This window comes from Parambassis ranga, chromosome 13, assembly GCF_900634625.1.
Source record: "Parambassis ranga chromosome 13, fParRan2.1, whole genome shotgun sequence".
Lineage (NCBI taxonomy): Eukaryota > Metazoa > Chordata > Actinopteri > Ambassidae > Parambassis > Parambassis ranga.
The window spans coordinates 8,269,759-8,287,203 of record NC_041033.1 but is presented as its reverse complement, the minus strand read 5'-3'; the positions used below and the strand labels follow the sequence as shown (position 1 = coordinate 8,287,203).

At 42.3% G+C, this 17,445-nt stretch overlaps 1 protein-coding gene across 1 annotated transcript in view; it reads left to right on the top strand.

The window, feature by feature from the left end:
* The window catches only part of dner (delta/notch-like EGF repeat containing), a 40,120-nt gene extending 24,313 nt beyond the window's left edge, over nucleotides 1-15,807 (top strand). The window contains exons 5-13 of the mRNA XM_028419922.1: nucleotides 1,849-1,997; nucleotides 2,703-2,856; nucleotides 3,933-4,046; nucleotides 9,298-9,531; nucleotides 13,528-13,650; nucleotides 13,741-13,854; nucleotides 14,042-14,173; nucleotides 14,297-14,543; nucleotides 14,627-15,807. Coding sequence (XP_028275723.1) covers nucleotides 1,849-1,997; nucleotides 2,703-2,856; nucleotides 3,933-4,046; nucleotides 9,298-9,531; nucleotides 13,528-13,650; nucleotides 13,741-13,854; nucleotides 14,042-14,173; nucleotides 14,297-14,543; nucleotides 14,627-14,738 — 1,379 coding nt within the window. The 3' untranslated portion in view covers nucleotides 14,739-15,807. The remainder of the gene's footprint in view (nucleotides 1-1,848; nucleotides 1,998-2,702; nucleotides 2,857-3,932; nucleotides 4,047-9,297; nucleotides 9,532-13,527; nucleotides 13,651-13,740; nucleotides 13,855-14,041; nucleotides 14,174-14,296; nucleotides 14,544-14,626) is intronic.
* Nucleotides 15,808-17,445: the final 1,638 nt, after the last annotated feature.

The following is a 17,445-nucleotide window of genomic DNA, read 5'->3' as shown; positions in this document are numbered from 1 at the left end:
TAATTAGCCCAGTATGTAAAATAAATTGCTTTAACTTGCTGAGATGTTGGTAGTGTCATGTCATTGCATTCACAAGCAAGCTTGACTACTTTGTTTTTTGTCTTTTTTTGTCAGCACACTTTTGTTTTGGCATCCTCAGTCTGACTTAAACACACACACACACACACAACCATGGAAACAATGCAAGAGTCCGAAGAAGCTGAATTGGAAACCTTCTTAAATGCCACTAAATATCTCATTTACTGAGCCAATAACACCAGGATTAATGAATTTAAACTGCAATTACAGCATTTATTTGTGCCACGTCACTGGGGAGAATTATACAGTATTTGCATATTTGAGTCAGGGTTTTTTTTTAGATTTGCATAATAAAAACAGACATTCATGTTTATATTGCATCAGTATTGTATTGGTTTGTGAGTATCAACACAGTGGTGCCAAAACAGGTGGTGTGAGCTGCAGCAGGTGCTGCTGTGTGTGTGTGTGTGTGTGTGTGTGTGTGGATGGATGGATTCTCACTCTTTGAATGAAGGGCTGGCTGACCTCTGCGTGTGCTCTACATACCTGATGCTGTTTCACTACACTTCCTGTCTGCTGACCTTGACGATTCCTGTTAACTCTGTGGCAGCAGAGAGAGAGAGAGAGAGAGGAGGGGGAGATTACATTGGGGAGTTAAATCAGTGGGGGGAGAGGATAATGGAGGGTGGGAGAGAGGAAGAGTCAGATAAGGAGGGAGGAAGACGGAAAGGAGAGAGAGATGAGTGAAGGTCAAATTGTGAGAGGAGGATCTGACTGATTTTGTAAATGAGTTCACAACAAGAGGAAAATCACATTTACACTTTGTCAGGTGTGTTGCACACAGGCCTGAAGGTGTGTGACCTTGTGTTTGCGTGCAGGGAGGGAGGAGAAATGTTCTGGCCACGTGCTTTCGCAGGATGAGCAATGACTGTGCAGGTCTCTCATTCGATGTCACTGGGCTGACGATCATTTGGTCAGGGGTGACGGAGGAACGCACGTAGCTGTATATCTGCGCTCTGATTGGCTGAGGAGCTCATATCATTGCAGTCTCATAGCTGGTGAACTTGCAGCTCATTGGCTCTAGAAAAAATGACTGTTAATATTCACTATAAAGCTATTTTTATCTGTGTGCCCATGCAGCTGTCAGCTTTGATTGAACATATAATAAGAGAAGTTCTGGATTTATAGATCCAGAGTGAGACAAGACAGAGAGTCACTCACTCTATTTTGGTCCCGATAAAGAACTGTCTGCTTTGGTTCTTTTTTTGGCAGCACTTTGTACTAAGAACCTGCATGTATGAATGCTACTGGCTAAAGTTAGCTTTTATGTTCACAACAATGTAGCTTTAGGATGCTAACAGGGCAACAGAAGCTGATGGGATTATCATTATTTTGCTATTTTGCTTGCTTATTTAGTTCATTCCTCCAAATATTTTGGTTCCAAATTACACTAATGTTTAATATCTAGGCTGTGCTCATTCTGTCCCTTGGTGATGAAGGTCGATGTGGCTGCTATGCTCCCTTCATGTCCTATATTAGGATCAACCCAGAGACCGGAAAGTTTCTTAGTCCAAGTCTGCTAAAATCTGTGGTGTATTTGGGCTTGGCTATATTAGCGACCTAGTTCAGCATTCAGCTGACCTGCCTGTGCAGAGAGAAGAGGAGGCAACCAAATTCTTTAAGGTTCATCCTCTGTGGACCTTGAATTCTGTTAGAAATAGGGATATCATGGCTAAAGCACCTGGACTTCCAGATGCCTCGCTTCAACCTTCTGACTATATAAAAATACAAACTGAACAGTTGTCATATCCTGACCTCTTGTGTTGGTAGGTGTTTTGCGTGTGGGTGCCCCCACAGCCCCGGAGGTCACCCTGCGTCTCAACCTGACAGTGAAGGCTAGCAGCTGTGTGGAGCCTGGCAGCAGCTTCAGTGACCCTCAGTGCTCAGGAAAAGGCAAATGTATCACGCAGCCCTCCGAGGTGAGAATTAAAATCCTCCAAACAGGATTCTCTCCTTTGGTCTTTGATCAAAAACCACATTTCAACTTTGGACGAGGAGAAAAGCCGGCAGCATCATTTTATGCTTGAATTGGAAATCCCGTAAGCTGAAACAGACTCATATAAACATTTAGCAGTCAGCAGCACGTCTGAGTCCATATTCTTCTTTCCTGTTTTTACACCTTAATTTACACCTTACACGAAAATCACCATATTGTTAAAATTCTCACTGGAGCTGCATCTTTCTGTGTGGCAAGCTCCTCTTACTAATTATTCACAGTGGACTCATTGGCAGAGAACAGTGCAGCATGTTAAAGCCGTGCTGCTGCTGTTTTAATTTACATTGTTGGGAGTTTTAAATAATTGCTGATAGTCAAAAATGCACATTTATCTGCATGGAAATGAGCTGGAATGAGTACCTGCATCCAATCACTGAAATGAGACAAAAAAGTGGAGAAAGGGAAGAGTCCCTGAGGCCTTCTCACTGTGTCTCATTTCTCATTATCATCCACACGCTACCTGAGAAATGTAAGTGTGTCACCGCTACTCATTACTGTGTAGTTGTGTCACTGAATAATTTCACAATCGCCAATCTCATTATTTTTCTTTCACAAGTTCTTCTTCTTCCATCATCTGTGTCTCTGGTCGTTTCACCTTGTGAGATTTATGTGGGTGTGTGTTCTGCAGAGCACTTTCTTCTGCGAGTGTGATGACGGCTACACCGGCATCTTCTGTGAGGAATTTGACGCCTGCCACCACCGCCCATGTCGCAACAACGGCACCTGCACTGATGTCAGGCAGGGAGGCCAAGGACGCAACTTCACCTGCACCTGCCAGCCAGGTGTGTGTCCCTGTGTAGATTATTTTATTTTATGTGGTCTCAAGCCAGCAATTAACTAGTCTCATATGTGTGTGTGTAAGAGACCATCAGCTATCTGTGTGGTCCTGTCGGTTTGATTAGAGCTCAGAGTTTGTTTTAAAGAAGCAGAACACAGGAGCAGACAACGGATAGAACCTTTGGTCTTGTCAGATTTATTCTGGCACAGGGACTTCAAACAAGGGCCTCTAGTAAGCGAGGTAAATGTCAGAGGTGACTGCTGATTGCCAGTCAGTTCCCATTAGAGTACTGTGCTAACAAGCCCTGTGTGAGCTGCTGATTAGAGAAAATACAAAAGGGGAAGCAGGGGACAGCAGTCAGAAGTGTCAAATGTAACTTTGAACATCTTTATTTTGGGGTTTAATAAACTTCAGTGATATTTACTGAAGAGTTTCTGATATATTCAAACTTATAAAGACTAAACAGACATTTAATCAAGTAAGATAATATGTTTCATCATCACATTGGTCAACCAGGGCTGATTGATAGGTCCATTTATTCTTCGACGCAGTACACACGGTGCTCATGGAGCATGCTAATCCCTTCTTAGTATTATTCAGCATTTTTGGCTCCTATAAAGTAGTCCACAGCAGCAGATATACCATCATTACTGTCAAAACAGTGACCACTGAGGAGGTAGCACTCAAATCAGGTGCCAAACAGGGCAGGTGTTGGATAAGTTCATAATCCTGGATGACAGCCTGAAGGCCTGTACTGTCTATTGTCTCACTGCTGACTTTTCTGAATGTTGTGCTGAGCCGTGAATTTTTAACTACCTAAAACAGAAATACCTAAAAAAGTTATTGACTTCAAACTTTGTGCAAACTGTCAGTCAGAGACGTAATTAAATAAATGGCTGTAAAAATAGCAGCAACCTGTAGCTTAAGGCCACAAATATTTTACAATAAAATGCTTATACAAACATTATTTTGTAAATTGTAAATGGTTTTGTAAATAATATTATGTGTTTGCTGGCCTAAGCACTGTCCATTGTCCAGCAGCACATCCAGCAGTGTGGTGATAAGCTGTGTGTTTGTCAGGTTATGAGGGCGAGCGCTGCCAGCTGCTGGTTGACCACTGCCTCTCTCAGCCCTGCAAAAATGGAGCCTCTTGTTTCAGCAGCCTGGCCGGGCCCAGGTGCTACTGTCCTGAAGGTAAGAAGACAATTATTGCATGCTGGAGTCAGTCATGTATTTGCTGTATGTATGAATGAAAAGGAATGAGTGAAGCTGTGGCCAGAGTTTCAAACAAATGTTTGTTAAGAAATAAGAACAGACGTTTGTGCATCCTCCAGCAGGCTGACTCCAGTTATTAAAGACACTGTGTATGCTGCATGTTTAACAGTATCTATGCCACTGCACTGAGATGCTTAATTTAAAACTTCCTCCTCTATTCTAATTAGTCTTCATAGCCTGGGCGACCTGCATCGGTCTCTCTGGGGAAATTTGTGACCGCAAAACTGCTGCAGAAACAAGAGCACGCCAGTTTGCAGTTAACCTGCACCATGTACACAGTCTGTGCATGCACGTGTAGAATACAAGAAGAACACATTATAATATAATAATATACAGAAAGAAACAGCAGATGGTTAGAATACTTGGCAGGAACCTTGTGTTGTTCCAGGTATAACTCCCAACAGTCTGAATGTGGAGGAGGCCTTGCTCAGTCTGCATCACCTGGTCCTATTATTAATCTTCTCCACAGTGAGACAAACACTGTACAACTAGGTTTACAGGAAAAGCTAGAATCCGCTAGAAGCTGCTAGACTCAGAAGTCCCCCTGGGTCTAGACCTGGTGGTGGTGGTGGAGAAGGCTGGAGAGCGGGAAAGAGGAGGCCTTGAACTGGAGTAAATCTGGCGGTGCCTGGGGTGGAGGAGGTTTGCCAGAGTCGATCTGAAGGGCAGGTGGAGACGAAAGACTTTAAAATTTTCTGCTAAGCCGTGATTGGGTAGGTGAGGGACGGCCCGACAGCTGATTGGTGAGGGAGGTGCTCTTTATGAATCGCCTGGTTAAAGAGAGGGAGAGCAAGGGAGCGAGAGAGAGAGAGAGTGAGAGAGGGAGAGTGAGAGAAGGGTGAAGAGGGAGAGATCAGGGAGGCGGATAGAGAGATAATTGACGTGCTTTGAACGATGATGAAAAGCAGAGTGTTCCTGATTGAACTTGCAGTAAGTAATTGAACGCACTAGAATGATTCTGCTAAAAATCAGCCAATCATGGTCATTAAGGTGTGGTTAAACACTAATAATACGTTTGTATCCATCTCATGCCTTGTTTATGCCTGCCCCAAAGCTTTCCTGTAATGGTGTTTGTGCAGCTTCTGTTGTACTTCATCTGCACCATCTTCTGCTCCTGATGTCTGAGTCTTGAAGTCTTATTAGCAGTTTGAGCAGCAACTCAAGAATCCCCAAGATTACGTAGCTTTACATCACCTGAGGCAAATGAAAGGAAGGAAGGAAGCAGAAGCCTTTTTTTGACAAAGAGCCAATATTTCCTGTTCCTGTTTCCTCATAAACCATTCCAGCAATCAGGGATTGAATATAATAACAGGTGTGAATAGTGACACTTTAAAAATGATCTAACTTTTGCAACAAAGTGCCAAGAGGGTACAAAGAAATTTGCACCAGAGGTTTGTTTGGAATAAATGCAGAACATAAAGAACTCAAAATGACTAATCCATAGAAATGGATCTTTTATTATGTCACAAAATATCAAGCAGGATGTCAATCAGAGGCTTAGTAATGAACCAGAATGCTGAACACAAAGTGCATTAAAAAGCTAGTCAAAAGTTACGTATCATGTCCCCGTGTCTGGTACTCAACCCATACACAAGGCGCACCGCATTACAAGGCGCAGGGCCGACTTTTGAGAAAATTTTAGACTTTTAGGTGCGCCTTATGGTCGTGAAAATACGGTAGGTTTCTGAATGCGTCAACATGGATGAATAAACAGTGTCAAAGGTGGACTATCTGAATGTCTTTGAACACACCGCCTCTGGGAAATTAATCAAAACATGAACAGACTTTCAGAGGGATGTTTTCCACGTGGATAATGTAAAGACGATACTTTATTGTCAAGTTCTTAAGGATAAAAAAACATTTAATCTTTTATCAAAACAACGCCTTTCATTACCACCCACCGTCCAAGAATGCTTTACATGTCCGTTATGAATAACAGGGATTCATAACAAGAGGAGAGGAACGAGAATCAAAAGGTTCTGCTGTTCTCTGTAGTTCCTCATGCCTTCATTTCCCTCAGGACTCAAGTCCTTGTCTCTCTGTTTGAGCAGAAGTCACATTCTCTTCATTCTGAGCAGGAATCCTCTGCAGTACGTGGTAATTAAGACTTTTACTGTCCACCATAGCAGAGAAATATAAGAAAACTCCAGCAAACCACATGAACAGTGAAGACAGATTTTTTTCTCCCCCTGCTTATTAGTGGTTAGCCAGGATCCTCCCTCCGCTCCTCATAAGTCTCCAAGTTTTCTTTCAGTGTTTTTGCACAACTCCAGAAGCTGTCATCAGAGATGTATCAGCCTTGTGATCACTAAGCCAGCGATGACAGTGTGAGCTGCATTTTTATTCACTAGATCCACCCTGCAGGCATCAAGATATTTTCATCCCTGTTTGTTTTTCTGTCAGCAGCATTTCTCAAAAAAAAGAGTGAAGTTATAAGTACAAGGACTAATGTGGTGTGTGGGACGTCTGTCCACGGGCCGTCATTTGTTTTAACCCACAGTCATGAAAATAATGGAGGCAGAGAGCTGAATCTTGTAACAAATCAGTACACTCGATTAATCAGACATATTTCAGTAGCATTGCTCAGATATCTTTGCTTACACACCACTGCATCTCCATTTAATCTAAATAAAAACACTTATTATGTTCAGTTGTAGCGCAGCACATCCTGAGAAATGAGCTCCATACACAAACAGCTCTCTCAGCTTTCCAAACTGTGTGTTTATGACCACTATAACCTGCAACACAGGCCGTTCAGGATCTCTCCAGGGAAATCTTTTTTTGGTTATTATTCAGTCTTGGACGCTACAGATGTGCAGTAAGGGGTTGTCTGGAGGACAGAGACACAAAAAGCTGTTGAGACTCTAAGGTAGCACACACACTTCCGTCTTATGCAAAGCAGAATATAACTGCACAACAGCTGCTGGCATCAACAACATCAGACACATCTGTAATATTAATTACCCATCGGTCGTCAGGGCTGGTGGGTTTTCTCATGAAGAAAAGTCATGTGATAGGGGTAATGAATCAGAGAAGGACAGTCACAAGGTGGCCAGTCATTTACAGGAATGAGCCTTTAATCAGACCGTTTGACCTTTGTGTCCACCAAACACACTGTCAGGGATGCCGGTGTGGATTAGCAGTATTGCAGAAGCTTCCTTCAACTCATAATGTTTCATTATTCTTTTACTACAGCGTAGAAAAATGAGTATCTAAAGTATCAGTTTACTTGATGTTAGAACAGGAACGGTGGAATCAAACATCCGCTCACACTCTCAGTTCAAGGTGAAGTCAAACCTGTATGAAGAGCATTTATAATCTGAGACTTAGGCATGGGTGCCACACTCACATTTAACTTCTTTTCACTCACTGACAGAAGAGTGAGAGGTGTGAACATGGCTGCCTGCAGCCAGAGGAAGAGGGGTGGAGGAGTGAGTGGGATAGCTAAATTTAAACTGTTAGCAACTTGGCAGGTTTGAATGCTAGCAGCAGGAAGAACAGACTTGTCTCTGTCAGTCGCGTGTATGTATGTGTGAGTGTGTGTGGATTTGGATGGATGTATGTACAAATGAACTGAAATCTGACACACAGAAAGAAAGATTGAGCTCAAGTTCTGAGACTGAGCCAAGATTATCAAAGTGAGAGTAAACAGAGGATACAATTTTGTTTTATATGTGTGATTGTGTTTGTATTCACAGGAAAGAGACAGCCCATCTTAACCAGAAAAATGATAGCACTAATTATGTGGTTCTGATGACATGTTTACATCGCATCTCACAGTGTTATCCCACAATCTCACTGAGCTTACAGACAGCACAGACTTTGGTCGATAATACATCCCCCCAGATATGACGCACCTTAATGCTGGCACTGACACCCACAGGTGGTTGTGTACTGCTTGACAATAAATAGCAAAGAAACGTTAACTGTTACAACAAAAAGTAATCTGATTACTCGCTGGCATGAGAATGAGGCTTTGGATTTAGAAAGAGAAGGAGTAGCTGTGGTACAGTTTTCTCCTGACTGCTGCAGATTACTCCTGTCTCTCTGCTGAATGATAAATGTCCTCCTCACACACTGAAATAAAGTCTTGCAGATCAATGGCTGCTTGAGAGAGAGAGAGACCTCTTCATTAGTTCAATGGAGTGTGCACTTTAGTGCAGTCAGCACAGGGATTTACTACAGACTTACTGTAAATCAGAGGACGCACACATACTGTATCACAGCAAAGGTATGTGCACGCACAGCGGAGCCTTTCTTTCTCCTGCTTGCAGTTCTCATGGGAGATGTAATAGGAGGAGGAGGAGGAGGAGAAGGGGTGAAGAGAAGAGGTTATTTTTAGAAGCGGAGGAAGAGACAGAGGCTCACAAGCTAATGAGAGGAGGTAAAGAAGAAACTACTGGCTTCAATGCACAAGCCACAAAAGGAAATGAGGGCTTAGGTCTGCACAGAATAGCCCCCTACAGTAAGAGAGGGTACTGACACATCAGCCCTCCTCCACAAATACATGTTACACACCGTGTCATCACAAAGAACTCACCCTCTCAGTCTTTTGGCTCTTTGTTTCAGTGAGAAGGAACAGAATACATGGTGATTTTCTACATTAAGTATGCTAGAATCTTTGTCTTTTTACAGCATTAAATGACACCCTCACATTGTTCTGGTTGGGTCGAAGAATGCACTGCAGCGATCCATTATACAGAATGTACACTATCGAGCAGCACGAGGTGTCTTTCAAGTGCAGTGATGGTTAGTACATGGCTTATGCTAGCCATTGTAGATGGAACAATCTTACTTCAAAGTAAAAACTAAACCAAACTCCGCATTCAGTCACATCTAAAGGTCTGTGTGTCTCCTTGATGTCTCAACACAGATTTCACTTATTTGCTCTTATTATTTGCATTAAGAGCTGCTTTCAGTGGGCAGAAGATTAGGTGCAATTTTATGCAAAAATGGATCTGACATATGACCTTCCAGCGCCTGATTTTTATAAACAGTCTGCCCACCTTGTTTATAGAAGGCTCATCTGAAGCCTCGCCGTCTGCCTTTACACCTCAGCCTCCTACCGTTTAATGTTTTCAGTAGATAAAGCATATGTTCTCTCAGTCTTACGGGTAAATTGCTTTTTTCATTTAATTTTCTTTATGTCTTCCTCCCTGCCTCCTTACAGGTTACCAGGGTGCTACATGTGAGCAGAAGGTGGACCCATGTGCCTCCAGCCCTTGTCACAACAACGGGACCTGCTACGCACAGGGCCCCGGCCCCCTGGGGTTCGGCTGCAGCTGCACAGCTGGCTTCACGGGCCCCACATGTGCTCAGCTGGTGGACTTCTGTGCCCTGAACCCCTGCGCTCATGGGGTCTGCCGCAGTGTGGGCAACAGTTACAGGTGTCTGTGTGTCCCAGGTGAGTGTCTGACATCTGAGTAAAGACTTAAGGTGCTCTGTTGTTGTTTTTTGGTGGTGTGGGCCTCTATAGAGCCACATTACAGCAGTTAGTGTTACCTTTGAATAATTTGCAAATCCGAACTAATGCATGAATCTTCAGGCCTTAGAGGCTGTTTTTCACTTACTCAGTACCTGTGTGGCATCTGAATTTATTTATTCAGTGTGTGTCTCAGTTACAGAATGATCCCAGTGAGAATGGATTGGCAAGAACATTTGCAGGCACATAGTATAAATAATAACTCCTGCAACCACCCAGCACAGTGGCTGTGTGTCACCTCCAATAGTTTCCCAGATTTTTCTGAGGTATTTTGCAAGTCAGCCTCCTCTAAAACAAAAACTTCTCCACATAGGTGATGTTACTGTCTCTAGATATGATGTTGGTATTGATATTGATTTGTGCTTAGTCCTGTTAGTCCTTCTCTACAACAGTTCATTAGGACCTAAAGCTCTCTTGGCATTTCCCATTTCATTTATTGACTACCTGCCTGAAAAAAATAATTTCTAACAAATTGCACCTTTATGATCTGTAATTGTTCGTAGGCCAATCATGCTTCAATATCTATCTTATAAAAATGTGGAAATTTGAAGCCCTCAATGCACATATATACAGCTGGTTATTTTGTAACCTTAAAACACTGAAAATTCAACTTGAGCATTTGTGGCTCCCATAAAAACAGACAGAACAGAACTTTTTAACTATAGTAGAACACATACACTCTGATAAAAAAATGTGAAGTTTGGTTTTATTTGTTAGCCTGAAAGCTTTGGAAAACCCTGAGTTTTATTCTATGTCTTTTAGTTTTCAAGAAAGAAATCCCCTTCATCCTTATCCACCCGAGCCCTTGGAACTGTCTCCTCTCTAAATCTGACTTTACAGCCTACACATAAAGCTTTGTGATGACATGTTAAAGGATGGTGACTTGAACCGGCTCAGACTCACAGTAGCAGTAAATAGCGTCTGGCTGAACCTTTTATTTGAGTTATTTTTAGACAGGACGATCACGCTGCTGGTGCTTATGTGCCTGTGATCAAATCAATTGAGTGGAATGATGACTTATCATTATCCATTGTCTTGCAATTACCTTGCTGGGAGGATGAGATTGATGACTTTCCCAGTGGCCCATAAACATAATGTGATACTTTGCCCCGACTGCGCTCTGTTTATTCCAGCTGTCAGTCCAATGTCTGGATCTAAATAATGCTTCATTCTCCTTCATCATTAACATATGCAGCTGCTCAATTTCCTGTCTACTTTGCAATCTGGCTGAAAATGTGGCAAAGAGAGAATGAAAGTCAAACAAATTGCTGTAACTGTGTAAACTATCACCCTTAAAAACAGTGAAATATTTGAACTGTTATTCCCGTTTTTTGATGTTCTTCAGATGCTTTGTCTCTTCCTGTGCTTTGGTGCAGAGCGAGCGTCAACTATTTTCCAATTATTCAGATATCTCACACCGTCTTCACGACCACCCCATGTCTTATTTGTTTCTCTTTCTATTTTGCATTTCTCTCTGATTTTTTTTCTTCAGCTTGTCCTTTTGTCCTTCCTCATCTTTATCTTCCTACCATTTACCTCACCTCATTTCCCTCTCATCCTCTGTTGTCTGGTTGCCATGGTGAAGCAGTTGACTTACAAGTGTGTGTGTGTGTGCCTGTATTTGTGGGGCTATGCTGGTAGAACAGATGCCGCCATCCAATAAAATGACTCTCCTCAGGCAGGACTGTCTAATGGGGGTTGGTGAAATTGGTGATTTGTAATTAGCATCTCAAATATTACAGCGATCACAGACACACGCTGATTTGAACCACCATGCTCTTTTTCTGCACCTCATCAGAATACCAGCTGGTGTGTGTGTGAAATTCTGCAACACGCACTAAACCATTCAGTGGTTTTTCTTCATTTTTATTATTTTCTTCATTGTAGATTGAAACTGAGGACCATATGGAATTATGTAGTCATGCTGGTTAAGTCTGCTTTTATCTTAAAGAGCCTCCAATCTGTTCTGTGACAAAACTGACATTTTATGGTCAAGTATGATTGACAGTGTCCCTGATGAAAGTTAGGCTGGTTATAATTTTGGAACTGGAAAATTGACACAAGTCAAACCATACAACTATCAAGTCAATATTCGAACTTCCATGATATTACTCCTGCCTGACGTTTACTACAGAGAGCAACAGGTTCCCGACTATATCTAGCCAGTGTACCTCTCAGTCTCCTGCTCCAAAAGCAGCTGAGGGTTAGCACAAATTCTGTGGCAGGTAGTACGCCCACAAGAAATCAAACCAATGTGCTGAGCCTAGCTGGGCCCCATTGATCAGTTTTCCTCACTCTGGACAATATGGCTTTCTTTGTATTGGAGCCTGGCTGCGTTCTTCCTCAGCTGTTCTTTGAGGGTCTTGTTTTGAGCAGTCAGCTTGGTGAAGATTTTCTGCTCAAAGATTTCTAGGTGAAGCTGACTGTTTTCATGTTTCAGGACCTTCACCTGGTCTTCAAGGTCTTGGAGAAGTGATTGCCACCTCTCAGCTGGTCTTCCAGGCTCTTCTTTTCTTCTGCCAATTTATTGACCAGATTGTTCTGTTCTGCAAGTTTTCTCGGAAGCGCAGCCGTTGTTGACCCTGTTTGGTTTCCACTCAGCCACCTTTTCTCATGCTCCCAGCGCCACTTCTCCTTATTCAGAGTAGCCAGTTCAGCATGCAGCTGGACATTTTCAGTTTGAGCTTCAAGGAGAGACCTCCTATGGCTCAAGAAGATTTTAAAAGGGGATCTTCTGACTGTGACTGCATGTGGCTGAATGAAAGTTTTATTGTGGTAGAGAATGTATTTGGATTCTGTTGTACATAGCTAGTTAGCTGTTCTCTAATTGTGAAAGCGGTGTATGTGTCACTGTGTCTATGACTACGACTTTATGTTGTCCCTATGATTAAAGTCTGCGTTCTTTGGTCATCATGGAGACACCAATGGACATCCTCATGTGTGTGTGTGGAGACGTAAATGCCTGCTGGCTGAGGGAAAGAAAGCTGCTGGGGAGCTGATATGTGGAAGTATCCATCCTCCAGTTTCCTGTAATCCAGCTCACACGAGAGGCTGCCAGCCCCACAGAACACAGACAGAGTCTTGGAAAGGCACTTGACATTTCACTGGCATTTCACAGAGAGGACCCTGGAGGTACTAACTGGGATCCTCATTAATATCCCTTCACTCCTTCCCCAAACACACTTTAGCTGTGGCTTGGGGAGGTTTTGTTGAACCTTCAGTGAAACTGAGAGATTGCACCTCTCAATTGTAAAATACAGTTAGTTAAAGTTCAAGCTCAGCTAATGAAAACAGATCGCTACACCGGTGAAGTGAGATCCTGAGAGAAGGCGGACACCTCTGGTGGTCTTGGTTCTAAGTTGTAAATGGGACCTCAGAGGACTGCGGTGGTTTAGTTGGAAGTGTGTGCAGCATAAGATACCTGCAGATATGACACTTTACCTCCTTAATCTCTGACAGTTTAAATGAAACACAAAATCATTCTCTTTCAAATACAAAACCACTTTTTTTTTACTTTGTGAAAACTGAGAGAAACACAACAGGCACTGACTGCTGTTCATGCACTGATCACATCTTCAGCTGCTGCAGGATTGTTGGTGTCAGTACACAGCTGCCATCCTATGGAAAACACAGTGCACTGCATGCACCCTCCACTGAAACACTGCCATGCCATTCAGATTATACAAATAAGAGTACACTGAAATGATTTATAATAATATTTATTACCATTTCTGATGTGCTATAAATTTGACCTAAAGTCCTGTTTGAGGCAGTCATTATGTTTACACATGCATTGTGTACACACTTTCCTTAAATTTCCTTAAATTTTGCTCCGGATTTTCATAGAATGTATAAACACCTTGCTGTTCCATATGAACCTTATTAATACGTGCATGTATTTGTGTGTGTTCCCTAAAGGTTACCATGGTTTGTACTGCGAGGAGGAGTACAATGAGTGTCTCTCTGCTCCCTGCCAGAACTATGCCACCTGCAGAGACCTCATCAATGCCTATGAGTGTGTTTGCACATCGCAGTTTGAAGGTACGTCCATATAAAGATTTAGCTTTACTTTATAGGGCTTTGTGTCTAAGTTTAAATGGTCTTTGTATCTGTCTGTGTGTGTGTGTGTAGGCAGACACTGTGAAATCTATAAGGATCCATGTCTGAAGATGCACTGCCAGAACGGAGGCCGCTGCGAGAGTTCAGGACTTAACACTTCCTGTGCCTGCCCACCTGGATACCTTGGTAAAGGACTGACTCTAGACTGGCTTTAACCTAACAGGATTGAATATAGAAAAACATTCTAATTTGTTTAGTGTCTGCAAAAACACATTTACACATCAATATAAAGATTAGTTGTCAGACTGTAACCATCACCCTCAGTTTCTGCTCTCTCACTGTCATGGAATACAACTTTTCCTGTTCCTTCAAGGGGAGAGGTGTGAGGTCGACATTAATGAGTGTGAGAGTAACCCCTGTCACCATGGAGGCACCTGCATCGACCAATCAAATGGCTTCACCTGCCACTGTCCACCTGGGTGGGTGGGGCCCAGCTGTGAGATCCGTAAGTCAGCCTGTCAGAAAATGATCCCTCAGCTATTAATATAAAAAGCGACACATGCAGCTCTGTGCCTGTGTGTATGTGTGTTTATATGTGTGTGTGTGTGTGTGTGTGTGTGTGTTTTAGATCTGCAGTGGAAGCCAGCACACACTGATGACACCCTGACCAACATGCCCCGCCACTCCCTGTACATCATCATCGGAGCTTTGTGCGTGGCCTTTGTCCTCATGCTCATCATCCTCATTGTCGGCATCTGCCGCATCAGCCGCATCGAGTACCAGGGCTCGTCACGCCACGCCTACCAGGAGTTCTACAACTGCCGCAGCATTGACAGCGAGTTCAGCAATGCTATAGCCTCCATCCGCCATGCCAGGTCAGTGGCAGGATTGTTTGTCTTGTTTTTTTTTGTGTAATTTTAATTCACCACACTAATGGATGTTAATGTTTTCTAATCAGATTTGGGAAAAAGTCCCGGCCTGCCATGTATGATGCCACCCCCATCGCCTACGAGGACTACAGTCCTGATGACAAGCCTTTGGTTACCCTCATCAAGACGAAGGATTTGTAAAACACACATGTGCATACTCACACATACATAAAATCAGCACACATATGAAAGTATTTCTTAAGAGAAAAACAATAACAGTAAAACAAAATTGAATGTAAAAAAAAAAAAGAATTCATTCTGTAGATTAAAAAGAACAAAAGTGGAATTTGATACATCTATTTTCCTGTCAAAGTCCATGATAAGGCTTTATTGTAGCATAAGAGCATTCTTTGCAACTTAAGTTAAAATGATGGGCAACACTACTAGTAACCTCTGCTATACAATAGAGTGATGACTTTAGTCTGCACCAGACTGTGTGTCTGTAGGTGGAGCCAGCATCCCAGGAGCCCACATCATTTCAAAGTGACAGCAGCAGTCTTCACAGGTGTTGTAGGAATAGGTGCACTCATCACAGTGCATACACTGTATCTTTTTCTATATTCCAAAACAACCATCTGCAGTAGGTTGCCTTAATTTGTGCATGGTTAGATTGGATGTTCTCTCTGCAACATTTTAAAATCCTTTGTACCTGTTTGTTGGTTGTTATTCATTTTTCATTGCAGTTGTATTAATCTCTGTCAAAGATTGTGCCAAATGTTTTCTTTGGGTATTTTGTGGTTAGTAGATAAAATACATTCAAAAATACTAGTCACAAGTTATTTTCTTTCAAATACACACAGTATTGTCCTGTTCTTTACATGCAGTGGTGTATGAATAGTGAAGAAAGTGGGTTTGCTGGAGTACTGTGACCCCGCCATCCTACTGTATGTATATCAGTGATATTTAGGATAATAGGTAGGCTTATTTCTTACTGCACAGAAACATAGCTGGTTTTACTCGGTGTACCTGTTTATCCCAGTGTACAGATTCAACTAGTATTGACAGTGTTTCTAGTGGCCTCATGTTGGAGGAAGAAGAGGAGGAGGAGGAGGAGGGGGACGATAGAGAATAACTCCAGAATATACTGTTTGTGCTTCTGTGTTCTGATAATGGAAATCTTTCTGTCTGTGCAGCTGTGTTGTTCCTCTTAAGGTCAAGCAACGTTTTAACAATAGACAGCTACATTTTTTTCTCTCCTTTTAAACATAACAGCGACATGATTACCTATTCTCTATGTTGAATTATGTAAACAATAAAGATTCAAGTGAACACGACCTACTCACATGGTGTCTCCTGTGGCTTTTTTTGTATGTTTCCTTGTTCCATGGTGCGACATCAATCGAGACACCTAGTGACGCCTGGGATTGGATAGGAATAGATACACTGTGTGTTGATGGTTTACAGTAAATGAATTATAAATCACCATTAGAGCATTAGATCATCCACATATAGGAACATAGTAAAAAGTATGAAGATTAGGCTAACCTTAGGTAGCTTATAAAAGAAAATAATAACCCCTTCAAGTTAATGTCATAAAACTAAGCTAGGAACTGTTTAATAGATTTACAATTGATCAATGAATAGGGTTACCACTGTGCCTCCAGGTGGGTTCATTAGGGTGTAATGCCCCTTCATGAAACATGTAAATGTCTTCCGCTAAAAAAGCCAAGGCTTCTGGCTGATGCTCTTTTTCATCATGTAATACTTACAGGCACAGATTGCCTAATGAACCACTTGGCGTAGGTGCACCTGGTGTTAGCCATCTACAGGTATCTGTTTCTGGAGCTTGGAAGGAGATAAATAAGTAGAGTCTAAACTGAATTAGAGGAGAACTGCAGATTCTTGTTGCAGATACTGTAATGTCAACTTTTTAGCTGTAAAAACATTTCCGAGGTCCTGACCTTGGAGCTGGCTCTGGGCATGCTCAACTTCAGCCAGGGTCAACAAACTATGTAATCCTCTGGGAACATTTGTTTTCAGTTATTGTTTTCTGGCATACCATGTCTTTGATACTTGTACTTTTTAAATTGAACATGTTGTTCTACAACAGGAGGTTTAAGACAGCCGTGACTCTGGTGCAGTGGTGAGTGAACTTTTTTTGGAGCTGTATTTCTTCCATTAAAAGTTGACTGAACCATCGGCCGTGGGAAACACCTTTTATGGAGTGTTGGTAATGTGAACAGCCTCAGTGACCGCAGGCTTTATCCAGATGTTCTCCCCATGTAAACATCTCTAAATACAGACTGCGACTGCGGGGTCACGTCGTTCAACACACCTACGTATATTATGTGTGTGTGTCCACATGCACACACATAGCAGGAGCCCCCACATGTCATCGCACGCACTCACCTTCGGTTTTGGTCTGGTCTCTTACTCGACCTTTGACCTCTGAATTCTGTGGGGGGGTCAGACTGTTTGCTGCTGGGACTGCCACAGCACCTGGTCTAAAAAGTGTTCCTTTCAGAAAAAAAACAATCTCTCAATTAGAAATAAGTACAAAAGCAAAAATGAATTCACTCACATTTTCCTCAAAGGCTTCTCAGACCACATTTTAGAATAACAAGGTATTTCCCAGTTCAAAACAGTCAGTCACATTCTGTGGTTTTGTCAGAATTTGTGTTTGTAGGAGCTTAAGAAGATGAAAAGGACATTCTTTGTCCTTGGCTGCCTTTGAGAATAATGAGAAATAAAGCTTTATACTAACCACGTTTTTATGGCTGCCAGCCACTGAAATTATGCCATGCCATTTATATTTGGTTTTTATATGATCATTTCCATTTAAACTGCATTCCTGCTCTGGCTGGCCACTCTGGTCTGGATGGAACTCTGCTGAGGCCTTGAAGTCATT